This window comes from Staurois parvus, unplaced genomic scaffold (assembly GCF_062004578.1).
Source record: "Staurois parvus isolate SC_StPar_1 unplaced genomic scaffold, SC_StPar_1.0 ptg000018l, whole genome shotgun sequence".
NCBI lineage: Eukaryota > Metazoa > Chordata > Amphibia > Anura > Ranidae > Staurois > Staurois parvus.
Window position 1 is genome coordinate 12,104,694 of NW_028317814.1, and position 26,999 is coordinate 12,131,692.

Below are 26,999 nucleotides of genomic sequence, written 5' to 3' on the forward strand. Positions count from 1 at the left end.
CTAGGAATTTAAGTCCAATACCAGTTCTGGATTGGTTGAGGTCATGAACAGCCAGATGCGTCGTGACAAATCAGGACCAATGCGCCTCTCTCTTGTCTGGTCTTGGTCATTAGACTGTGTGACATCTTCATCTGGATACTCCATATCATCTGTGGCACCTCCAGTACGTGGTACCCTCAGGTTACTGAGGAGAGATAGTCTCTCTTTATCAGTATTACATGCCACATATGCCTGGATAGAGAGAAAAGATACAGAATTTACTTTCTTTGAATAACATCAGCTTTATACACCGACTACTAGAATTAATACGGAACAGATGAAATGCATACATGTGAGCTTATTTACCTGCTAAAGGATTTGTGTTTCTGTCCATCCGGTCTTACCATTTACACAGCTCTGCCTCACAGCACATCCCTGCCTGGAAGGGGAGGGGACTTGATTTGTCTCTGCTGTGGATTCATTTTTACTTACAGATCTATTTTCCACCCCACCCTGTGTCAGGGCAATGAAAGGAGAAGCAGCACACTGCGCTCATCCCTTCATCACTGCTCTTTTATCAGCATGCTCCTTTTGCACTGCAGCAACACCTGGCTGATTGTGCTTCCTCCTTTCTGAGCTCTGCTGTACAGGGGAATGCAGGCTGATACCAAGCCAAACATGGTGCTTACACTGCTGACACTGAAAAAAATACATTAATATGATGTAATAATGATTACAGAACAGCATCAATGTATGTTTCTATTAAACTAGTAAGGTAAAGTCTAAGAAATATTTGAAGCACTTACCTTTTAATACCTTCCAGACTAATATGGTAAAGTCTAAGAAATACTTGAAGCACTTACCTTTTAATACCTTCCAGACTAGTATGGTAAAGTCTAAGAAATACTTGAAGCACTTACCTTTTAATACCTTCCAGACTAGTATGGTAAAGTCTAAGAAATACTTGAAGCACTTACCTTTTAATACCTTCCAGACTAGTATGGTAAAGTCTAAGAAATACTTGAAGCACTTTCCTTTTAATATTTTCCAGATCCACCAGAGATCCCCATATTCTGGGGTGCTCGAATATGCAAATATTGCCTTAAAAGAGTAATGGTGAGGGTTGACACCCCCTCCCCCTCTCCTGGCTCCTGTGCCTCCCTATTGGCCACTGAGCTTACCTGTCAGTGGGGAATAGTAGATGAGAGGGGCTTTGGGAAAGATTGTAAAATTTCAAAACCATCTTATACAAGCAATTAAAAAACAAGGTCTATTTTTATATATACTGTACATCAGCTTGATGTAACTAAGTAAATGTCTTACTTCCAGTCAATTTCAGATATGTGCTTTTCTACGGCATGCCTTAGAACAGTGGTCTCCAAACTGTGGCCCGGGGACCAGATGCGGCCCTTTACTTGCTTTTATCTGGCCCTTGGGGAACTATTTCATCCAATGATACCAACAATGGGGCATAATTACCCTCACTGACACCAATGATGGGGCACTATTCCTGCCAATGACACCAAGGATGGGACACAATTTCTCCCAATGACACTAACAATAGGGCCATATGACATTAATGATGGGGTACAATTCATCTCAATGACACCAACGATGAGGCACAATTCCTCCCAATGACACCAAAGATGGGACAGAATTTATCTCACTGATACCAATGATGAGGCAAATTTCCTCCCAATGACACCAAAGATGGCGTCAATGACTTTTCCCCACTAACATCAGGGACTTTTTTTACTCCTAATCCAGCCCCCAGAAAGTCTAAAGGACATTACCCCTTGGCACCGGCGCCTCCTGGCCCTTTAAGGGTTTCAGAAGTCGGGAGGCGGGGCAGGGTTTAGCGTCATGTGACCGCCGTGACACACTGTCACATGATCGGGAAAGGTCGCGATCGAAAGAGGAGATTGGGACCTTTCCATGAGTACTGGACATGTGTGCTGGGAGTGCGCAGGCGTGTGCTCTCAGCACATATGTTTTTTTAATAGAACGCAAATGTGCGGCCGCTCAGCGTCTAGGCCCAGACACCGGGAGGCCGCACATTTGCATGTGTCAAGAGGTTAAACTGGCCCTTTGTTTGGAAAGTTTGGAGACCCTGCCTTAGAAGATGGTCCATTGTTTTGATAGGAGTGACCAATGATCCCTATGGCTATACACTCCTCTGTCTAATATCTGCAGATGCTCAAGCTTTCCCTTTAGTGTGAAAAATAGTGGGGGAGATTTGCTAAAACTGGTGCACACAGAATCTGGTGCAGTTGTGCATGGTAGCCAATCAGCTTCTAGGTTTTATTGTCAAAGGATAACTGAACAAGCTGAAGATTGAAGCTGATTGGTTACTATGCACAGCTGCACCAGCTTTAGTAAATCTCCCCCATTGCATGTGGATCCTGGGCAGAAAACACATTACACAAAGACACTGACCTGCATAAGGAGTTGTGGAGAAGGATAGGCCTCTGTTATAGTTGCAGCCATTGCTGGACTGACTCTATTAAACTGCTGAATCTGTCTCTTCCAGGCCAATGGTAAGCCAGTGAGCGATCCTTTGGGTCCCCACCCTCGCCAGGTGCCTGCTGAGGTGCAGAAGGAGTAGCTCTGAGCCTCCCAGTGCAACCTGCAGACAGAGAGAGAACGTTGTTTACCACGGTCCACCTTGCTGCACCATCACTTATAGGTCATCTGACCTCAATGTTTGCTGCAAAGAAAAGAAAAATTTGGGGCATGCATGCGTGTGCCCACTGCTGACCCCCACTGAGACTGGACACTGTGCAATTTTGTCAGCAGGTTTCATCCAATGATTTATGGCTGACACCTGCTGATTGGCTGTATCCATTCACAGCACACAGCCCTGTGTTTACAAACACACAGGACTCTGTACACAGAACAGCGATCTGTCTGTTTCTTCTCCCTGAAAAGCAGGGAAAAAAAACAGCCAGATCTCTTGGGCCCCTTTCACATAGACGTTCTGATCGGGTCCATCTGCCCGTTTTTCAGGTGGACCCATTGAAACCTCTATTCTCCTCTATGGAGCGGCGGGTGTAAATGGACATGTGTCTGTTTACACCCAACGACATCCAATCCGATTTGATCCGTCGAAAAGAGATGGATGGGGATCCATTCCCCTTCTGTCCACCGGATCGGATGGGATGGCAGTTGGATGGAAACACACAGGCGGTTGTTTTCCATTCGACCGCTCATAGAAGACAGTTGATCCGCTGACTGGTCCACCCCGTCTGAAAGGGGCCTTAGTAAAAGCAGCACATATTACACATACAACACTTGTTAGGCACACAGTTAACCCCTTGACTGCCCCTTGATGTGAACCCTTTCCAAGCCAGTGTAATTAGTACAGGGACAGTGTAAAGTATTATATCTGATCACTGTATTAGTGATGTCAGTGTCATTTAATTTACCTCCCAGTGACGGTCTGTTAGCACTAGATTGCCCACCACACTATCACAGTCCAACTGTAAGTCACTGATCACCAGCACAGCGTTAAAGCTGCGTAAATTCCAGTATATATACACCATAGTTTTTAGATGCTATAACTTTCAAACAAACCAATTATTATACACTTAGTGGGATTTTTCCTTTACCAAAGACATGTAGCAGCATTTTGGCCTAAATTTATGAAGAAATTAGATTTTTTACATTTCTTTATTTTTTATAACAGAAAGTAGAAAATATTGTGTTTTATTTCCCCAAACTTTTTTGGGGTTTTTTTTTGTTTATATAATAAAAAATAACACCAAAAGAAGACTCAAATTTCACTTGGGTACAGTGTTGTATGACTGAGCAATTGCCAGTTAAAGTAGCACAGTGGTGAATATAAAAAAAATTCCCTGGTCATGAAGGGGGTAAAACCTTCGAGAGGTCAAATGATTAAACAGAGGCTAAGAAAATAGCTTCCTTGGCTGTAAAGGGCAAGAGGGTTTAGCTCTGCTCTAAGTGTATGTTATTTCAAGATGTTGCAGTTTGGTTATTGGCGTACACCTAAAACGGAAATAATTTAGTAGGCATTCAGTGGATTCAAAATAGACAATTCATTTTAAATGTAAATTCTTTTTCCTTTATACCACCTGAAAATGCTGATTTGCTGAAAAACAGAAATCTAAATAATCCATTAAAGCAGGGCAATGATTATAAGGCTGCTCATGTCACTTGTATAACCTTTCACTCACAAGGAATTTACATTGTCCAGTCACTTTTTTGTGAACTCACCGGAACGGGCGCTGAGCTATACTCTTGGTCACAGCACACACATGTTGCCCCAGTTCTCTCCATGTATCCAAGAATAAGACTTCGGTCTCATGGTACAGCTGTAGAAAGATAAGTGCCTACCTCCACAGAGGAGGATAACAGTTATCAAAGAAGGTGACATCACAGAGAAAACTTTATTAGAATATACATAATGCTTTCACATTAAAATTTAGATTTGACAGCATGCCTAACAGTGATAATAAACTAGAGAAAAATCAGAGTTAAAGGGCAACTCCATCTTTTTGCACCATGTTACACCCATATTTAGGTGCTGCCCCAATCTAAAAGGATCTTGTAAAGAGATGCAAAGGTCGCTCCTTTTCTTACAAAATAATTTTACATTCATGACTACAAAAAGTAAAAAAAAAAACAAAAGAAAAAAAAACACCTAAGCCGGGGCCACTGATGCAGAGAAGGTCTGAGATTCTTATTACAGCTCTGAAACTGATCAGAAAGAGGGCTGATCTTGCCACTTGGCAGTCAGTTTGCAAAAAGTTTTGACAATAACTCAGTTTCTACTGTAAATTACACAGGAAGGTTAAATAAAGTGACAAATCTTTAGTAAATTCTCCCCAGAAGCTAGTTTGAAAAATATATTATGGCTTCAACATAAAAGCCTCATTGCTCACTGGGTGTTTAGCCCCCCGTGCCTGAAATCCTGGCATTTTGGTGCAAATGAAAAGTTCACCATCCAGCCCCACTGCTGACAGTCTGAAAAAATCTATGAGAGGCTGAAAGCTGCTGCGGATGGATGGGACTGGATGGTGCGCAGAGTGGTACTAACATTTAGGGCAGTATGTTCCCAGGAACGAATACCCAGAATACATGCAGTGTGCACTCCCAGCATTCATCCTTGGCCACATACTGCCCAGGGGCGGACTGACCATTTGGAAACTCGGGCACTGCCCGAGGGCCCGGGGTCAGTAGGGGGCCCCATGAGATGCCCCCGGTACCTTTTTCATAGGCTTTTTTGAGTTTGGACAAGGACACAGGGGCCCCATAATCCCCTATTGCCCGGGGGCCCCATGAGTTGTCAGTCCACCCCTGATACTGCCACAAACATTAGGAACACTCAGTGCAACATCCAGGCCTGTCCAGCCGCAGCAGCTTTCAGCCTCTCATAGAGTTTTACAAGTTGCCGACAGTGAGGCTGGATGGTGCAACCTTTGCCTTCCACCCGCATCAAGATGCTGGGATCTCATGCTTCGTTGCTAAATGTCTAGTGTGCATGGGACCTGAGGTGTCTGGAACATGTAAACTTAAAGTGGAACTAAATGTAAAATAGAAACATTTGTGAACAGGCAGTCTTTTTATTGCAGAAAAAAAATGCAATGTTACACTTTCCTGCCTATTTGCAGTCCTCTGTAGAATGTACACTGAACTTCACAAACTGGCAAACTCCCAGCGTGCCCGGATGACTGCACTCCTGCACATGTATGGGAGTGATGTCATCCCACATCAGCCAATCAAAACAAACAAAAACCAGGGTCCAAAAGAACCCAGGGAGAAGAGAACAGCGCCGAGCAGGGACTTTATGGGTGTCAGATTGTTGGAACTAGAACTAAGGTAAGTACGTGTGCCTTTAGTTCCACTTTAAGACAAAAATGTATTGCATAAGCTCACTGGGCCACATAGTCCCCCCCCCCCTTTAGGACACAATGCAGCAAAGTAAAAGAACTATGTAGCAAAACAAAATTCATTTTAGGCTCTTGCTTAAAACAAAAAATTGTATTCAAAATTTAGTTTCCAAAACTAATCCTAGAAGATGATACTAAAGAAGATGATGTATGGAGAAGTCTTTAACCGAGGACTGGTATTTAAATGTAGATTAGCTACCAACCTCATCTATATGTCGCCTGGTCACTTGGCTTTCTGGCTGTTCATCATAGCAAAGGCTTGGCTCTAGAGAGTGTCTCTCCATCTTACGCGACAGTCTTTGACATCTGGTGGTCAAAAAAACATTTACTATTAAAGCTCAGTCAGTTCACTTATACCATCTCAGTGTTTTCCGTCTTCAAGCATAAAAAGAGAACCCCAAATAAATAAATAAAAAAGTGAGTGCTTTCAACGTCAGCAGCTATGCACTAAAGGTAACCAAATAAAACTTCAGTCAAAACAGTAAGTAAAGTGCAGCGCTATAAATAATTAAATAAATGATAATAATGTCCGTATAAAATGAATATTCTTATGGTGACAATCCGTGTGTAGAGTGCCCACTATGGCGGTACTTCAGTGCTTGTGTTTTTAAAAGTGGGGTAAGAATACGCACTCACCAGATGTGTAAAGAAATTACGCATTTAAATCAATCATCAGAGGTCCCCTTTAAGGAAGCGGATTAAGCCATGTATAGAGATATCCTCCCTCTGTATGGGTGGTATGTCAGGCACTTCTGGGTGGTATATGGATCCAGTAAACCAGAGGTCCCCTTTAAGGGATGAGTGGGTGTAGCAACCTGTGTAGCAGGAACTCCCTCCTCTGTGTAATAAGGTAGATCTTGATTCAGGGGTGAGCTCTAGGAAATCAATGACTCCACTTCATTAAAGGGGACCTCCGATCATTGATCTATATGCGTAATTTCTTTACGCATCTGGTGAGTGCGTATTCTTACCCCACTTTTAAAAGCACAAGCACTGAAGTACCGCCATAGTGGGTACTCTACACACGGATTGTCACCATAAGAATATTCATTTATACGGACATTATTATAATTTATTTACTTATTTATAGTGCTGCACTTTACTTACTATAAAAAGAGAACCCACCTCTTTGTTACGTTAGCTTTTGGAACCAGAAGTCTGGTGTTGTTAGTGCACAGTTTTTAGCAAAAAACTGAGGACTTGGGGTAAATAATGCAGGTGCCTGTGAACTACACCCACTATGCACTGATTACACTTGCAATGCTCTGCAGGACTGAATGCATATATTTAAAAGAGAAGCATTGCCAATCGTCTCCTATGGATCATAGGTGTGCAGCTTGTTCTGCACTCCTGTGATCCATTTTCTGACCTCACAGAGCCAGTTCAGGCTCCGAAAGATCCTACCCACATGGTTGGAATCCACCCAGAATCCTGGACCGGCAACTGACTCAGCTTCTCAGCAATCCACTGATATCCTGAGCCAGCCACTCCCACCCCCGCCTATCACTCCAGTGAGTGCTGGAGGGGCAGAGCAGAGAGCCAGTCACTGACAATCACTGCTCCCTTCTCAGAGTGGAGGGGAGAACTGAGCGATCAGCAGTGTCTGATCACTTAATTCTCAGTGGATAGCCGGTGGGGGACAGATGCAGCATCAGATTGATGCTGCATCAACCTAGGTGAGTAGAAGATTTTCTCTTTGTATAGCCCATACTTCTCTTTTAATAAATGCACATTTTTGATTTTATTAATGTGTGTGCAACCTCACCTTCAACACTTAACCTTTAAGCAGAAATCGGGGCAAAATGTTTTTTGAACCATTCAGTGGTGCTGTGCCCATACTGCACGGGCCATCTGCTCGTTTTTGTCTAGGGGTCATAAGAGTGAAAATATACTTACCGAATCAGATGATCCTCAGAGCGCAACACTGGTCCTTGCCGCTTCCCCCCCCCCCCGCATACTAGCGGTCTTGTCAATGGACTGTTCCTGACGTCATCATGCCAACAGACCGTCTCAGAGCCTGAGGATGGCAGGAACAGTCCACCGCTGGACTTGGGGGAGCGTGGTTTTCCGGAGGATCGGAGGACGGGATATATATAGCTTTTCCACTAAACCCCTGGACAAAACGAGCAGTTTTCCCATGCAGCGCACAGCCCCACTGCATGGGAAAGTAAAATTTTACATGGAGTTCTGCTTTAAATTTCAATCTGTAAACCAGACTTGCATCTTAAAATCAGACTGACTATTGAACACTGTAGCTTTGAACAGAAAGTTTTTTGGACAAAAAAATGTAAATAAAAATGTTTAACTTGAATCAGACTAATGGTATTATTTCAAAAGTGAAAGGTCCTCTTTAATGAAAGTTGCAGTCTGTAATCCAACTTACCTTCTATAATCATGTAGCCCCAAAACAGCCAAGGTGATCTTCTTTCCAGAACACTTCCTATCTATTCCAAACACAGAGGTCGGAGTCATGGCGTTTTCAGGAGCCAGGAATGGAGAGGGATCAGCTACTTTAGATCTTACAAGGCTGTTATTAACTTTTTCACTGCTGGGCCCGATGTCCATTTTTTCACCTCACATACCCAGACCACTTTGGCAATGTTTTCACTGGTTATGATCGGCAGCTGCTGATTGTGGCCCTTCATGAATTAGGAGAGTCTCAGGTACCACTCTGCCATAAGTTCATGATCAGCGTAGTGGCTATTAGCTTATAGACTAAGGCAGTGGTCTCCAAACTGTGTCCCGGGGGCCAGATGCAGGCCTTTGCTTGTTTTTTCCAGCCCTTAGGGCACTATTTCTTCCACTGATACCAACCATACCTCCCCCCATCACTGATCCCAATGAAGGGACACAACTCCCTTTATTGACATCAACAATTGACACCAATGATGGAGCACAATTCCTCCCACTGACACCAAAAATGGGGCATTGTGTTTTCCCACTCATGTTAGGACCTTTCTACTCCCAAGGGCCACAATCCGGCTCCCCAAAAGTCTGAAGCACAGTAATGGCTCTTTGTTTAGGAAGTTTGGAGACCCTTGGCTTAAGGGAATGCAACTGCAAAAAGGATTACTGACATGGCCTACTGCAAGCAGTTCTGCCCTTACGTCAGTGCCAGTGAAAGGATTAAACACAACCTCCACCCCGATCATGCCATGCTTTTAATACCAATGAAAGCGGATCTATCATTACAAATTAGAAAGCACATGAATCAATATGGGAACATTTTACCATGACATTCTTTTGAGTAAAAAAAGTACCTTTTTGTTGTTATTAAAAAAAATGGCTGCTCAGGTGATCTAAAGCCTGAGTGGAAGAAAATGTGGGTTCAGTTCGCATCACTCCCTTGTTTTCCCCTTTGTTCTATCTGTATACTTCATATCTTTTCTATATCCATCTACAGTACATGCCTTTTCTTACATATTCCTTTGTAATTAAACTACTTCCACGTATAATCTCCCAAAATGAAAACAACTGAAATATACATAGACATTTAGCAACATTTTACTACTTCAAGTCTCTCTAAGGTAAGATTCACACTACTGTTGGTTGTGAACAAAATTGTGCACTTTCCTGACGCAAAACATCCTGTACAACAAACACTTTACTCCTGCGCTAGGAAAGGACTCAGTAGACCTAATAAGAATGTTCTGGAATTTTCTGGAATATGCACTGCTTGCTGCCCTCAACAGACCGGGGTGGTCCGAATACACTGGATACAAATGGAGAAACAGAAAAAGGGCGCACCGACCTAGTGCATTATCGTTTAAAATAATGTATTAAAGAAACAAAAATAGGTATCATACTCACAATGGACATAATAACACAGGTATGTCAAACTGAACAAGGTGTATGATCCAAACAACATCTGAGTCCATACGATGGAACCCTGGATGACCAACTGGCTAACGCGTTTCGAGGACACAACCTCTTCTTCAGAGCCAACACTACAGGAGTCTGTACTTCTCTTTATATAAGTTACTAAATGGTAACAAAAGGGCTGTCCTTTGGCAGACACGTGGCAGTGCCAATATTTCTGAATTAATTAATTATTATTATTAGTAGTAGTAGTATTTATCAACTCCTAATGGCACTCCCATGCGTCTGTTTTCACACATACTGAAATGCAGGGTACGTTTTGATGCGGCATAATTTTTAACAGGGGTCAGGGGCTTCTTTACCATGATTCCTACATGTAGGGAAGCCCACTGAAATTAATAAACTGATCCACACATAACTCACAGGAACTTGATAAAAACGCAGTTAAACGCACAGATGTAAACTGAGCCTTAAGGCGGAGCTCCTCCCAAAAGGTGAAGTTCCGCTTTAAGGACTGCTCCCCCGCTCCCCATTAAGGACTGGCACCTTTGGGTGCCCAAATCTGACAGGTACCTGCTCCCATTTCCGGTCTGATTGCCTAGGCGATTGGAAACAGAAGTTGTCCTCCCTCCCTCTCTGTAGTCTTTTGGGACACGTGACAGGTCCCAGAAGACTACAGGACCATTCAGGAAGTGCAGCACTACTCGCGCATGTGCAGTGGGTACCCGGCTGTGAAGCCGCAAGCTATCACAGCTGGGTGCCCACACTGAAGATGCCGGCCTCCTGGAATACATGACGGCCTGCTGGCCTCCTGGAATCCAGGACGGCCGGTGAAACGGGCTGCGGGAGACACACCACAGGACCGAGGGACAGGTAAATGGCTGTTTTTTAAAAGTCAGCAGTTTTTGTAGCTAATGAGTTATTTTTTGACAAGTGAGTAGAACTCCACTTTAAAGTGTTACTAAACCCTGGACCCTGCATTAACTATATCTGGCCTCCCACAGTACATAGAACATGGAAATATAATTATTTTAGTAAATATAAACTGCTAAGTACCTTTTATTTTATCAGCGGGTAGAGCAGTCTTGAGACTTCTATCAATGTCCAGCAGAGTACTGGATAAAGATGGTAGGAGGAGTTTTCATTCTCCCGACTGACTTATGAGGCTGCATGACCCCTAAACCTCTGTCTGGACAGTGCTTATTGACCCTGTGCTGGATATATGCACTCTCCCAAGAAAATAAAAAAAGGTCTCTAGCAATACACACCAAACTGTGCATGTGCAGCTTGTCTCCAAGGCTCTGTTCTATCAGCAGATGGATTGGGGACAGCAGTAGAAGGGGAGGATCAGAGAAGTCTGGATCAAACATAATTTTTACACAGTGCAGAGGATTAACCCCTTAGGTTCCACAGTGAGTATAACAAGCATGATTTACTGCATCTACAGACTGATTTTACTGTTGTGGGTTTAGTAACACTTTAAGCACAAAAAAATAAAAAATCTAGGACACATACTGTAAACCTTTTTTTACATCTATTATAATTGACCTCAGCAAATGCAATTATTGTACATATGGCACATGGATATTGAGCTATATGCCCCATGGGTCCCTATATTATTATTAGTATATTATTATACAGGATTTATATAGCGCCAACAGTTTGCTCAGCGTTTTACAATATAACGGGAGACAATACAGCAACAATACAAGAGGGATAGGAGGGCCTTGCTCCTTGGAGCTTACAATCTAAGAGGGAGGGGCTAGTGGTTCAAAAGTTAGTAACTGTGGGGGATGGACTGGTAGGAGGAGTAGAAGATTCCATTATTAGCTGAGGGCAGGATAGGCTTTCCTGAAGAGATAGGTTTTCAGAGATCACCTAAAAGTGAGCAGAGTAGGCGATATTCTGATAAATTGGGGTAGAGAGTTCCAGAGCATGGGGGAAGCTCTGGAGAAGTCCTGGAGATGAGCATGGGAGGAGGAGACAAGGGAGCTAGAGAGTAGAAGGTCGTGCAAGGAGCGGAGAGTACGGTTTGGATGATATTTGGAGACAAGATTGGTGATGTAATTTGGGGCAGAGTTATAAATGGCTTTATATGTTATTGTTAATGTTTTGAATTTTATCCGTTGGGCAATGGGAAGCCAGTGGAGGGATTGGCAGAGAGGGGTGGCAGATACAGAATATATATAAATCTGCATGTTCTTCACCTTTCCAAATTTTACCTGAATGTAATAGAAGACACTCTTGAGAAATTCTCTAGGCTCCACCAGAATCAGCATTTGCTCTTCTTTCCCTTTACATAGATCCAGACCATCCTGGAATATAAAAACAGCGATTGGAAAATCCATAAATATTTTTGTGTTAGCTGAATGAAAAGAGTTCGGAACTTAATTTCTGTGTTTCTCGTGTGTAGAGCAGTCCATGGAAATGAACAGGCTGCCATTCATGCCACACATGGAAATGCACCTGCATTTGGTTGCATCTGCAGGTGTGAACCAAATCTAAGAGGAAGAGAGGACACCCCAAGATAGCAGCTCTCAATAGCTGGCATTATATCACCATTCTGAGTAAATATTTGTAGTAGGTCTTATGTGCACTCCTTATCCCCCCCCCACACACACACACACACACACACACACACACATACTTCTTTTTGCCTCATAACATATTATTACAGTGCTAGTGTTACTGTTTGTGTTCTTGTTGTATAATTTTGCTGTTGTTTTGGTAAAAATTCTCTTCTTTGGTCCCGGTAGAGTAACAATTTTCTTACTTAATCCCCCAATACCAGGGTGGATTTGATTTAAATCAAACTGATTTAAATTACGATTTAAATCACTAGTCAGTAAGGCTTGATTTAAATCAGAGTTTTCTACATAAAGACTAATTCTTGCTGGTATAACTTTAATATGCAAGTAGATGAAGATTTTTAGAATAACAACTTTTCATATTAGTTTTTTTATCCCCAGTTTAATAGGTTAATCATTCATATTTGGACAACATTTCTGTTGTACTTAGGAAGGAGAAAAATAATCATTACCTTAATAATAACAATTTAAATAGATTTATTCAACTGAAACAATAACATTCCAGCATATGTTATTTGCTTAAACAGACATCCATGTTTATTTACTAATTTGGCTAAACAAAATATATATATTTTAAGAAACTTAGACTGTCAGCCCCTTCCTCCTCACACTTAGTTTCACTTTTTTCTTGTGCAGATCTATTCCACTCCAAACAATCAGAAAAATATTGTTTCTATTCTATTCACTGAACTTCTTGAAACTTAGCAGTGAAGGGGTTGATTCTGTATTCATAGGTTTGTAGAAGTTAGGATGAAGGTCTTTTTCTTAACTCTGTTCATGTTAAAACATTTTTGCTGTGAAGAAGAGGCATGTGATCTCCGCTGAGTCAAATTCAGTTTTGAGAACTGCAAAAGTAAACCAAGCATCTGTGATAATATCTTGTAGGCAGAGAAACTGCCCAATAATCTTACAAAAACCTCGAGAAGAGCATGACATTGTGAATGGATTCATGGAATTTATTTACCGAAAAAATTAAACATATGCAGCCTTATTCTACATAATTAAAAAACTAATCTTTATTTCATGATGGAATAACCTTTGGATGGTAATATATTTTCCTCAAAAAGCATTTTATTAAAAAAAATCCGATTTAAATAAAAAAATCAGATTTTTTAAAAAAAGCATTGATTTTTATCCACCCTGCCCAATACTGATGATCTCATCCCTCTGATTCCCACCCTTGGAGGCTGCTCCCAGTGTTAGCCATGATAAGCTCAGAATACCTCTCTCAGTCTTAGTGCCCCCTGTGCAGGCTGATATCAAGTCAGAGGATTTTCAAAGTCCCCCCCAAAAAATTAAAAATTACAAATACTGTAGCTACTGACTTTCATTATAAGGATATTTAGATATCCATGGATCAAGTGCCGCCCTCACCTGGGCTGGTTACTCACTGGTCTTTGGCAGCCCGGTGCAAGCATGTTTATTAATTGAAGTGCGCAGTGAGCCCTAACAGCTTCACAGCCAGCTACCTACTGCGCATGCACAAGTTGAGCTGCACTTTGTGAATGGTCTTGCAGCTTTCTGGGACTTGTGATGTGTCCCAAAATGTTGCGGGTTAAGAGGGGGGTGAAGTTTCTCTTGGATCGCCTGGGCGAAGTTTCACTCGGATTGCCTAAGCGATCCAAGTGGAAGTGGGAGCAGATACCTGTCAAAACTAGATACCCGCTCGACCCCCCCCCCCAGTATGACCGTAACGTAACAACGTATGACCAAACATGTTGGGGGGTGAGTTGGCGGCAAAAAAGAAGAACTCCCTCTTTTGTGTGAAATTCCACTTTAACACTGTATGCTAGTTTTATGATACATTGATTATAGTTTACTGAATACTTACCAGATTACATGATGACATTATATACATGCTTAGCATTTGGCATTCAGGTTTAAAAAATGTATTCTGCATATAGGTAAAAGGAATTACAGAAAACAGTGTGTGAGAATTACATTGTGTGCAGTGGCTTGCTGTTTGTGCACAAAGGTGGTGCCATAAAAAGAATACAATGGAAACCTTTTCTCATAAAATATGAATTATTAGAATGTATTATTCTCTTTTTAACATAATAACATAAAGGAAACCAGTACTGACACAGCCTGGATGCCTTCATTACTGACCTTCCCCTGAAAATGTTTGTTGTTTGGCTATTTTTGGCATCAATAAATTCAGAGCTTCCAACTAGAGATGAGCGAATTATTCAAAAATTCAATTCGGCTGATTCGCCGAATTTGCGGGAGAAATTTGATTCAATGCGAATTTATTCGCTGCGAATTTAACTTATTAAAAGGGTTTCTAGGCTTCAGAGAGCCTTTATATTAGTGCAGAACACTGTACCTTTAATTTAAATGCCCTTGGAGTCTGCTGGGGAAGAGAAATAATACTGTCAGTCAGTATGACATGCAGATGAGTGCCGTCGATCTTAGAATCACCGCACACTTCACTCATTTGGGCAGTCACGGGGCACAACGAAGAAGAAGAAGAAGAAGAATGAAAAGAAGAAGAATGAAAAGAAGAAGAAGAAGAATGAAAAGAAGAATGAAAAGAAGAATGAGAAGAATGAAAAGAAGAAGAAGAAGAATGAAAAGAAGAATGAAAAGAAGAAGAAGAAGAATGAAAAGAAGAATGAAAAGAAGAAGAAGAAGAATGAAAAGAAGAAGAAGAAGAATGAAAAGAAGAATGAAAAGAAGAAGAAGAAGAATGAAAAGAAGAAGAAGAAGAAGAATGAAAAGAAGAAGAAGAAGAATGAAAAGAAGAAGAAGAAGAATGAAAAGAAGAATGAAAAGAAGAATGAGAAGAATGAAAAGAAGAAGAAGAAGAATGAAAAGAAGAAGAATGAAAAGAAGAAGAAGAATGAAAAGAAGAATGAAAAGAAGAATGAGAAGAATGAAAAGAAAAATGAAAAGAAGAAGAATGAAAAGAAGAATGAGAAGAAGAATGAAAAGAAGAATGAAAAGAAGAATGAGAAGAATGAAAAGAAGAATGAAAAGAAGAAGTATTCCAGTACAGCAAAAAGTGTATCTGCAGAGAGCTCCGCTATTTCTGACAGTTCTCTGACAGTTCCTTCACATTTACAGCGGTTGAAACATTGTATCTGTTTCCGAATAAAAACATCTGTATCCTAAATGGAAACAAATAGATACAATGTTTCAACCGCTGTAAATGTGAAGGAACTGTCAGAGAACTGTCAGAAATAGTGGAGCTCTCTGCAGGGACACTTTTTGCCGGCTGATCGGGAAAAATTCGATTCGTGCATCCGAAGTTGGCTAATATTCGGATTCGGCACGAATCGAATTTTTCCTGAAATTCGAAACGAATTCCACTTCGCCTGGTTCGATTCACTCATCTCTACTTCCAACCTAGGGCAAGAATTTAGCTAATGAACCCAGAGAAAAATCAGAACGGCTCATCTAATCTGAGTTATTGACTCAAAGTACTGAAAGCCTTTGGGTTAGCATAATAGTCCAGCAACTAGAATTTCCAAAAGAGACTTTAGTACTGACAGCTCCTATTTGCTCTTACCAATTGTTCAGTGTCTGCCACCCCTCTCTGCCAATCCCTCCACTGGCCTCCATTCAGTGTCCTCCACCCCTCTCTGCCAATCCCTCTACTGGCCTCCATTCAGTGTCCTCCACCCCTCTCTGCCAATCCCTCCACTGGCTTCCATTCAGTGTCCTCCACCCCTCTCTGCCAATCCCTCCACTGGCTTCCATTCAGTGTCCTCCACCCCTCTCTGCCAATCCCTCCACTGGCATCCATTCAGTGTTCTCCATCCCTCTCTGCCAATCCCTCCACTGGCTTCCATTCAGTGTTCTCCACCCCTCTCTGCCAATCCCTCCACTGGCTTCCATTCAGTGTCCTCCACCCCTCTCTGCCAATCCCTCCACTGACTTCCATTCAGTGTCCTCCACCGCTCTCTGCCAATCCCTCCACTGGCCCCCATTCAGTGTCCTCCACCCCTCTCTGCCAATCCCTCCACTGGCTTCCATTCAGTGTCCTCCACCCCTCTCTGCCAATCCCTCCACTGGCTTCCATTCAGTGTCCTCCACCCCTCTCTGACAATCCCTCTACTGGCTTCCATTCAGTGTCCTCCACCCCTCTCTGACAATACCTCCACTGGCTTCCGCTTACTCAACTAATTAAATTCAAGGTACTTACAACAACTTCTAAAGCCATCCACAACTCAGCCCCCAGCTACATCACTAACCTAGTCTCAAAATTCCAGTCTTCCAGTTCTTTTCCTTCCTCCCAAGACCTCCTGCTCTCCAGCTCCTTTGTTACCTCCTCTTATTCTTGCCTTCAGTACTTTTCCAAAGGTACTCCCATCCTCTGAAACTCCCTTCCCCAATGTGTCCGACTATCTCCTACCCTGTCCACTTTTAGACAATCCCTAAAAACCTCATCTCTTAAGAGAGGCTTATCCTGCCCCCTCCTAGCAACGGTACATGTATTTTTCTCTATCAGCCCATCCCCCGCAGTTATTACTTTTTGTATCAATTGACCCTCCCTCTTAGATTGTAAGCTCTACTGAGCAGGGCCCTCTGATCCCTCCTGTATTAATTTGTATTGTAACTGTACTGTCATCCTTTGTGCAAACTGCTGGCGCTATATAAATCCTGCATAATAATAATAGTACAGATTTCCTCAAATAGGACTAACCCTCTCAGATGGATATTTTATTGCAGGTGACGTCTGGCAGACTGAGACTGCCCCAGGTTTCTTTCTTAGATCTTGATTGCTCTTACAGGGAGATCTTCCTGCTATAATCCATGACTGTTCCTGGCCACCTTTGCTCTGGCTATGTTTTCCGCAGTCTAGAATAAATATGAAAACCCAATAGAGAGAATGGGACATCTCATAATGGCCACATCAGTTGTGAAAACCTGTGATGCTCAACAAAGATCTCAATAAGAGAATCCCCAGGAGATATAAAGAACTAACAGGCATTTTATCTCAGCAGCACCTACAAAGAACTAAAATATCAGTTTGGAGTTGACTGATCCTTCCACTTTAAATATAAGCGGCTCTAATACAAAAACGTGTTGTCTGTTCCAATCACAACTTACTACACATGTCCAGTCAGCAGGCATCTCTCTTCTCCAGGTAATGCTCCATGGCACAGAGTGTGGCTCTAAGGAGTAAGTATACCCAGCTGAACTCAGAGCTTCCAGCATACCTTCTGACCCTGCATCTTGGAGAAGACCTGCGCAATAAGAGATCAATCAACAACGCAATGTAGACATATATGTGTGATTTGCAATGATGCAAAAAGTTGATCTGTAATGTTAGCAAGCACCAAAAGACAATTTATATAGTGCCAACTCTCAATGAGTCAAATTTGCTTGTAAACTCTACATGTAAGAACACAAGGCCTAACCTTGCAGATACCCTCTTCTGGTCCTCCAAAAAAGCTGCCAAACACTAATCTGAAATGGTAGCTTGCGCCAAAAGACTATATATATATATATATATATATATATATATATATATAGCCAGTTCTCAATGTGCCCCATTTGTTTGTAAACCCTGCATGTAAGAACATAGAGGTGACCAAGAAGTCCTGGCTGGAGCAATTCGATGAGCCTTGCTACTGGAATATTACTAAGGTCAAAGTGGATTACAGAGCTGAGGTGAGGGAGAGTTCAGAAGATCATGACCGCCGTCCTGCAAAATTGAGAGGGTAGAAAGTGGCGCTGACAATCTTAGCCAGAATACACATCATGGTATTTAAGCTCATCAGACTCTAAGGACTGATTCACACTAGGAATCGCACCGGTATGCGCTGCACGTTCCTGTACGATTCATATGCAGTTATGTGCAGTACGATTTCAGCCTATTCATTTTAAATGGGCTGAAATTGTACTGCACTGCACCTAAATTAGTGCATGCACTACTTTTGTAAACGCACTACAACTGGATTGCATGGTACTTTTGTACCATGCAATGTGGTGTGGGCCAATGCACTGCGTTTACTGTGTCAGTAATATTGCACTGACACCCACTGCAGGTCGCAAGGGCAGCGCATTCAGAATGCGGTGCACGAAACCCGCGCAGCATTCTAGTGTGAATCAGCCCTTAAGGATACTGCACACATGGACATGGTAGACAAGACAGCACACTTGCTTGCCTGCCTCTTACGTCTTCTGCATGTTGTGTTCATTTTTGTGGGCTAGAAGCCAAGGTGGGGTCATGTGTAATATGGGGCTGTGGTGATGCCATGGGAACCTCATTTCATTTTTTTTTCCCCTCCTGGTGCATCAAGGGAGGGAGGCCTTGGGGTACTTTACAATGCCACGTCATCAGGGGGCTTGCTGAGGCTCTGGTTCTTGCAGCCAGCCCCCTGATGAAGTGAAACATGCATGCCATCATGAGGCCAGCTACAAGAACCCAAAATAGATAGTTCCCCCCTGATGTTGTAAGTAAATGAGATGGTGGAGCAAGACCTGGAATGCTGCAGTGGATCGGTGGTTTGACCCAGGACAACACTATATCAGCTGGATGTGTAAGTATGTATTTTGAAGGTAACCCTGCTAACAAGATAGGAGGGGAACAAAAATAGAACACAGGGATGGTAAAGGGTCATTGAGGTTGCTCTTTTAATAATACATAGAACCTTCCTAGATCTATTGCCATAATTTTCCCTACAGTTCTACATATCACTATTCTTATAGTAAATTATTTATTGTATGGTGACATAGGTTCAGATGTAACAAATACTCCAGTACAGGGTGGATTTGATTTAAATCAAACTGAGTTAAATCACAATTTAAATCACTAGTCAGTAAGGCTTGATTTAAATCCTAGTTTTCTACATAAAGACTGATTCTTGCTGGTATATCTTTAATATGCAAGTAGATGAAGATTTTTAGAATAACAACTTTTCATATTAGTTTTTTTATCCCCAGTTTAATAGGTTAATCATTCATATTTGGACAACTTTTCTGTTGTACTTAGGAAGGAGAAAAATAATCATTACCTTAATAATAACAATTTAAATAGATTTATTCAACTGAAACAATAACATTCCAGCATATGTGATTTCCTTAAACAAACATCCATGTTTGGTAACTAATTTGGCTAAACAAAATATATATATTTTAAGAAACTTAGACTGTCAGCCCCTTCCTCCTCACACTTAGTTTCACTTTCTTCTTGTGCAGATCTATTCCACTCCAAACAATCAGAAAAATATTGTTTCTATTCTATTCACTGAACTTCTTGAAACTTAGCAGTGAAGGGGTTGATTCTGTATTCATAGGTTTGTAGAAGTTAGGATTAAGGTCTTTTTCTTAACTCTGTTCATGTTATAACATTTTTGCTGTGAAGAAGAGGCATGTGATCTCCGCTGAGTAAAATTCAGTTTTGAGAACTGCAAAAGTAAACCAAGCATCTGTGATAATATCTTGTAGGCAGAGAAACTGCCCAATAATCTTACAAAAACCTCTGGAAGAGCATGACATTGTGAATGTAGTAATGGAATTTATTTACCAAAAAAAATTAAACATATACAGCCTTATTCTACATAATTAAAAAACTAATCTTTATTTCATGATGGAATAACCTTTGGATGGTAATATATTTTTCTCAAAAAGCATTTTATTCAAAAAAATCCGATTTTAAATAAAAAAAATCAGATTTAAATAAAAACAAATCAGATTTTTTTTTAAAAAATCATTGATTTTTATCCACCCTGCTCCAGTATATACACTATATTGCCAAAAGTATTGGGACACCCCTCTAAATCATTGGATTCAGGGGTTCCAATCATTTTCATGGCCACAGGTGTATAAAATCATCACCTAGGCATGCAGACTCCTTCTACAAACATTTGTGAAAGAATGGGTCACTCTCAGGAGCTCAGTGTATTGAAGTGTGGTCCTGTGATAGGTTGCCACCTGTGCAGTAAGTCCATCCGTGACATTTCCTTACTACTAAATATTCCATGGTCAACTGTTAGTGGTATTATAACAAACTGGGAAGAACAGCAACTCAGCCACAAAGTGGTAGGCCACGTAAAATGACAGAGTGGGGTCAGCGAATGCTGAATCGCACAGTGTACAGATGTCGCCAACTGTCTGCAGAGTAAGTAGCTAAAGGCCTCCATACTTTGTGTGGCCTTTAGATTAGCACAACAACAGTGTGTAGAGAGCTTCATGGAATGGGTTTCCATGGCCAAGCAGCTGCATCCGGGCATTACATCACCAAGTACAATCCAAAGCATTGAATGCAGTAGTGTAAAGCATGCCACCACTGGACTCTAGAGCAGTGGAGATGTTTCTCTGTCTGGTAATCCAGTGGACGTGTCTGGGTTTGGCGGTTGCCAGTAAAACGGTACTTGCCTGACTGCATTGTGCCAAGTGTAAAGTTTGGTGGAGGGGGGATTACGGTGTGGGGTTGTTTTTCAGGGGTTGGGCTTGGCTCCTTAGTTCCAGTGAAGGGAACTCTTAAGGCATCAGCATACCAAGATATTTTGGACAATTTCATGCTCCCAACTTTGTGGGAACAGTTTGGGTATGTTCCCTTCTTGTTCCAACATGATTGTGCACCAGTGCACAAAAGAAGGTCCATAAAGACATGGATGATTGAGTTTGGGGTGGAGGAACTTGACTGGCCTGCACAGAGTCCTGACCTCAACCCCATAGAACACCTTTGGGATGAACTAGAGCGGAGACTGTGAGCCAGGCCTTCTCATCCAACATTCGTGCCTGACCTGACAAATGTGCTTCTGGAAGAATGATCAAACCTTCCCATAGACACCCTCCTAAACCTTGTGGACGGCCTTCCCAGAAGAGTTGAAGCTGTTATAGCTGCAAAGGGCGGGGCCAACTCAATATTGAACCCTACGGACTAAGACTGAGATGCTATTAAAGTTCATGTGTGTGTAAAGGCAGGTGTCCCAATACTTTTGGCAATATAGTGTATGTTTAGATAGCACAAACTGAGAGCTGTTGATTTCATGATAGATGTACCAGCTACATCTTGCAGAACTTTAGTTAAACCTCCAGTGTATACTTATGATAGGGACAGATTATAATTTAGAGTTGTTATTGAAAGACTGTCAGCTAAGAGCACGCACACATAAAGAGGTTTAAGGGGTGTTTTCTTTGATGTACTCCAGTGAAGATAGCTGCAGGATTCTAGAATACCACTGAAGAACTCTGAAGACCTAAGGTGACCGAAGGAGGATGGATAAATTTGAAAGGTTATGTTTGCCAACTTGCTTGATTTTCCTAAATAATATATGAAACTAGCTAGGTTTTGTTAACAGTGTGCTCATTCTTTAATCTTAATTTACATATTTTAACTTGTGTTTGTGTCTTCCAGAACATGGACCATGGGCAAGCCTGGGGTTATTTAACATATCGCGGTAGGTCCTGGTACATTAAATGTCATTACAAATTAAAAAAAAAAGCAACAGACCAAAAACATACTGTAAAAAGTTTAATAGAAATCCATGTTAATATTTTAGTTCAAAGAAATTATTAAGGGAAAGTTAATGTGTATTAAGGTAAAAAAAACCTTCTGCATGTAGCTTCCCCTTGTACTCACCTGAGCCCAATCTCAATCCAGCAGTGTGCACAGGAGCAGCCGTTCTCTTGGCTCTCTCCCTCCTCATTGGTTCCCACTGCTGTCAATCAGAGCCAGGGAGGAGCCGCGCTCTGTGCGTCTATGGACACACAGAGCCAGCTCGGAAGCAAGCATGCTTGCTATGAGGGCACTCGGTGGGGGCAAAGAGCCAGGAGTGCCAGCAGGGGAACTCACGGAGAGGAGAATTGGGGCTGCTCTGTGCAAAACCATTGCACACAGCAGTTAAGTATAACATGTTTGTTATTTAACCACTTCAAGTCCGGACACTTTTACCCCCTTCCTGTCCAGGCCAATTTTCAGCTTTCAGTGCTATCACACTTTGAATGACAATTGCGCGGTCATGCATCACTGTACCCATATGAATTTTTTAGCATTTTTTTTAAACAGGTAAAGCTTTATTTTGGTGGTATTTATTCACCACTGAGATTTTTTTTTGCTATGTAAATGAAAAAGTCCCAAAATTTTGAAAAAAAGTGTTTTTCTTACAAAAGTTTGCAAATAATATTTCATCGTAAATCTTGGCCAAAATTTATTCCGTTTATCTTTTTAGTAAAAAAAAAAAAATAAATAACCCAAATTAGTTTATAACCAAAATTATAATTTTTAAACATTTGTTTGTACATTTTTATTTTATTTTTTTATTATTATTATTATTATTTTAACATACTGTCGCCCTAGCAGTACAGTGTCACCATGGTGACACTACTACTTGTGGGGGGTGATGAAGATTTTTTTTTTTTTTTTTTTTTTTACACTGATTGCTTTTACACCCATAAAGGCTATAAAAGCAATCATTGCTCCTTCTCTCTGGCTGCATTCTTGTAGCCATTGAGAACTACTGTGTGAGCTGTGATTGGTCACAGCTTGTCACATGGTACAAGGCTGTTGTGAATAGCTTTGTACCATGTGACCTCTGTGATCATTCACAGATTTCACACGTAGTAAGCAATGATGTCAGAAGTAACATCTTGCTTAATACTCTGCATGTGATCACTGATTGGCCAATCAGTGATTACATGATCGGTACCTTGCACAGAGGTCCCATACGACGATCGGTGTTCCACTGTGTCCGGAGGACACAGCGGGCACTAGATCACAGTGCTCCCAGGGAGTGCGCACAAGCAGGGGGCGGGGAGGCTGTTTATAAATGTTTACCCGACCCTGTACTGCCACCGTCTGGCCGTTTATATACAACAGCTGGACAGGAAGTGGTTAAAAAAAAATAAAAAGCAATCCTTTACAATTAGTTTAATAATTAAGGTTGGTGGTAAAAATGTCTGGATGACATCTAAAATACTGTTTTCTATAAAGGAAGGGGTGTGGGAGTTTGCTTAAAACCGTGCGTACATGCTCTCTGATGATCCCGTCCAGCTAGTCTTGAGGGAACATATCAACGTAGAGGAATCTTGGGGATGCATTTTGTTATATAATTCTGTTTTCATAGATCCTGTTGTCTGCAGATGACAAAAAAAAAAAGCAAGTCTTTCTGGCAGGACTGCTTAGAACCCAGTGCAGCCTTCAAATGATAGCATCTGAAAGGGAGTATGCCATAAAATTTGATTGCAACATCCGACCTTTTACTCATAGGCAAGCAACACAAACTGAAGCCACAGCAAATGAGGGGTTATGAAATGTGAAAAAAAAAAATAATTGGCCAAACTAACTCATTATATTAATTTTCCAAATTCTAGTATACATTCTTACACATATACATAGGAATAGATTTACTAAAACTGGAGCGTTCAGGATCTGGTGCAGCTGTGCATGGTAGCCAATCAGCTTCTAACTTCAGCTTGTTCAATTAAGCTTTGACAAAACCTGGAAGCTGATTGGTTTCTATGCAGAGCTGCACCAGCTTTTGCACCCTCCAGTTTAAGTAGATAACCCCTATTGTTTCCTTTTAATTCTTTGTAGAGTTTGCAGTGAATAGTTTGGTAAACAGTGTAGAAAAGTAATTGATGAACTAAGCTGTTTAACCACTTGCCTACCAGGCACTTATACCCCCTTATTTACCAGGCCAATTTTCAGCTTTCAGCGCTGCCGCACTTTGATTGACAATTGCACGGTCATGCAACATTGTACCCATATGAAATTTTGATAATTTTTTTCTCACAAATAGAGCTTTCTTTTGGTGGTATTTAATCGCCACTGGGCGCTTTACTTTTTGCGCTATAAATAAAAAAGTGCAAAAAATTTGAAAAAAAAAAAAGTTTCTTTGTTTCTATTATAACATTTTTCAAACAGGCATTTTTTTCTCCTTCACTGATGTGCGTTAATGAGGCAGCACTGATGGGCACTGATAGGCGGCCCTGATGGGCACTGATAGGCAGCACTAAAGGGCACTGATAGGCAGTACTAATGAGGTGGCACGGATAGGCGGCACTGATAGACAGCACTAATGAGGTGTCACGGATAGGCGGCACTAATATGCAGCACTGATAGGTGGCACTGATAGGTGACACTGATGATGGGTACTGATAGACGGCACTGACTGGCATCACTGCTGGGCACTGACTGGCAGCACTGACTGGCACAACCCCTGGGCACTGACTGGTGGCACTGACTGGCAGCACTGCTGGGCTGCACTGGTGGGTGGCACTGGTGGGCAGCACTGGTGGGTGGGCACAGGTGGGTGGCACTGGTGGGCACAGGTGGGTGGGCACAGGTGGGTGGCACTGTTGGGCACATGTAGGTGGCACTTCTGGGCACAGGTAGGTGGCACTGCAGAGTGGCACAGGTGGATGCACTGCTGGGCACAGGTGGGTGATCTGCTGGGCACAGGTGGGCGGAGCTAGTGGGCGCACTGCTGGGCACAGGTGGGCGGAACTTGCGGGTGGCACTGCTGGGCACCGATCATCAGGGCACTGATCATCAGTGCCCTGATGATCGGTGCCGATCCCCGCTCTGACAACTGCAGGTTCTCGGCAGTACTTTCCTCACGATCTGACAGCGTGAGGAAAGTGCAGCCGAGAACCGGCACTTGCATTTCCCTCTGATCAGCGTGTCATTGGACACCGCTGATCAGGTGGTAAAAGGCGCTGTGATTGGCCTTTTACCACATCACGTGATCAGCTGTGTCTGTAGGACACAGCGATCACGGAGATCGCCGGGTGCGCGCCCCCTGGGGCGCGCAGGAGAGCGCGTTCTGGGGGGACGTCATATGACGTCCACTCAGAACTGGCCGGCCGCAGTGAAGCCGTCATTCGGCTATCTGCGGTCGGCAGGTAGTTAAGAAAGAGAGTGAAGTACACTATATGGTTAACGATTTGCGGACATTTATTGACCATCAAACCCATATGAGTTTGTTGGACATCTCAGGTTAATTAAGGGTATTCGTATTGAACAATTGCCACCAGATTGTAATTGTCTGAATGTCTTTAGGAACAATCGAGTATTGTCCATGATACTTTTTTTATTTGCACTAAAGCCTGGTACACACTGAATGAGAAAAAAAACGGACAGCTCAGGAGGAGCCACTGTACTAATTATTATTGTTATATAGGATTTTTATAGCGCCAATGGTTTGCTCAGCGCTTTACATTATAGTGGGAGACAATACAGTAACAATACAGTTCAATACAAGAGGGAATTGAGGGCCCTGATCCTTGGAGCTTACAATCTAGGAGGGAGGGGTGAGTGGTACAATAGGTAAAACTGTGGGGGATGGAGTGGTTGGAAGCATAGAGGATTCCAGTATTAGCAGAGGGCGGGATAGGCTTCCCTGAAGAGAGAGATTTTAATGATCGCCTAAAGGTAAGTAGAGTAGGTGATAGTCTGATAGATTTGGGTAGGGAGTTCCAGAGAATGGGTGATGCCTTGGAGAAGTCTTGGAGATGAGCATGGGAGGAGGAGATAAGGGAGCTAGAGAGTAGGAGGTCTTGCGAGGAGCAAAGAGTACGGTTTGGGTGATAGAGATAAGATCAGATATGTAAATTGGGGCAGTGTTGTGGATGGCTTTGTATGTCATAGTATACTAATGATCCGATATTGGTACAGCGAGCTCCCCTGCTGTGCTATTGGGTTCTGACAGGGATGCCCCCCATCCCGGACAGAACACTTCGGTCAACACTGTCAGCCATTGGCTGAGAGCACTGATCAGGAGCTGATCAGCAGACCTTCTTCAATCATGCCTCTTTGACAGAAGCCGACCGAACGTCTGGCTTCTGACAGACCGGCTACCACATCGGGCCAAATATCCAATAAAAATTGGAAGATGCCAAAATACCGCTCGACATTTGGCCCGTGTGTAGTAGGCTTGACATCCAAATCTAAATGTCTTTGTATGCTAGAGAATTGTAGAATGAACAGTACCCTTCACTAAAACACATTCACTCAATTATTTGGAGTGGGGTCCTTGTAGCTTTGGCCATATAGCGTATTTCTCATCCAGGATCATAAGCAGAGCCTATCTTAGGTAGAGTGACTTGATGATCTTATATTGATGGTCATCTTCTTCATTCACCCAGGTAAAACCGTGCCTGAAGAGCAGGAGATCAGCAAAGTCATGTACCATGACTGGCGTCTTATACCACGGCATGAAGAAGAGAACTTCAAGCAATTTATCCCTCTGCCGGAGCCAGAACCTGTCCGCTATGTGCCATACCCACCACTACTGAGGGCTATTGCTCTGGCTCAGTTGCAGAAAGAAGGAAAGCCTTTAACAGAGCCCATGCTGGACATTGGGAGATTACGGGAATCTGATCATGAGCTCCAAAAGGAGCTTAAAGTGAGGAGAGCCAAAACAGGGACACCAGTGTGATAAGGCCATGGACTTCTGCTACTTCCTAGAAACATGGATTCATGTACAGTTTATTGTCAGCAGCGTGACCTTCAAACCAAAATGGCAACAAAGTGCCATGGTAATTGGGGTTGTGGGCTCTGCTCTTTGTTGAGGGTTGTTTTCAGTTATAGACCATACTGAGTAAAGAGTGCACAACACCTTCCGTAATTGAAAATTGTCATTTTTACTCAATGACACCATAAGTAACTGTTGGACTTTCCTATTTGATGTTTACTGGGCTGTAATAAAACTTTATATAAAATCACACCATTATGTGCTACTGAGAATTTAAAGGCATACCATATATGCAGTGCTCAGCATAAATGAGTACACCCCTTTTGAAAAGT

At 42.3% G+C, this 26,999-nt stretch overlaps 2 protein-coding genes across 2 annotated transcripts; one reads left to right on the plus strand and one right to left on the minus strand.

The window, feature by feature from the left end:
* Positions 1-17,816, minus strand: LOC149473076 (structure-specific endonuclease subunit EME2-like). The gene is made up of 8 exons (XM_089683675.1): positions 17,810-17,816; positions 17,351-17,487; positions 11,931-12,022; positions 8,272-8,376; positions 6,092-6,194; positions 4,213-4,328; positions 2,416-2,605; positions 1-231 (listed from the first exon to the last, which is right to left on the minus strand). The coding sequence occupies exons 1-8, from the start codon at positions 17,814-17,816 to the stop codon at positions 1-3; spliced, it is 981 nt and encodes a 326-aa protein (XP_089539801.1).
* LOC149473077 (small ribosomal subunit protein mS34-like) lies at positions 17,816-26,631 on the plus strand (the record flags this gene model as incomplete). Its single annotated transcript, XM_089683688.1, has 3 exons — positions 17,816-17,914; positions 21,609-21,651; positions 26,339-26,631. Coding segments are annotated over 3 exons (435 nt in total), but the record flags the coding sequence as incomplete, so codon positions are not given.
* Between the last annotated feature and the right edge of the window lie 368 nt (positions 26,632-26,999).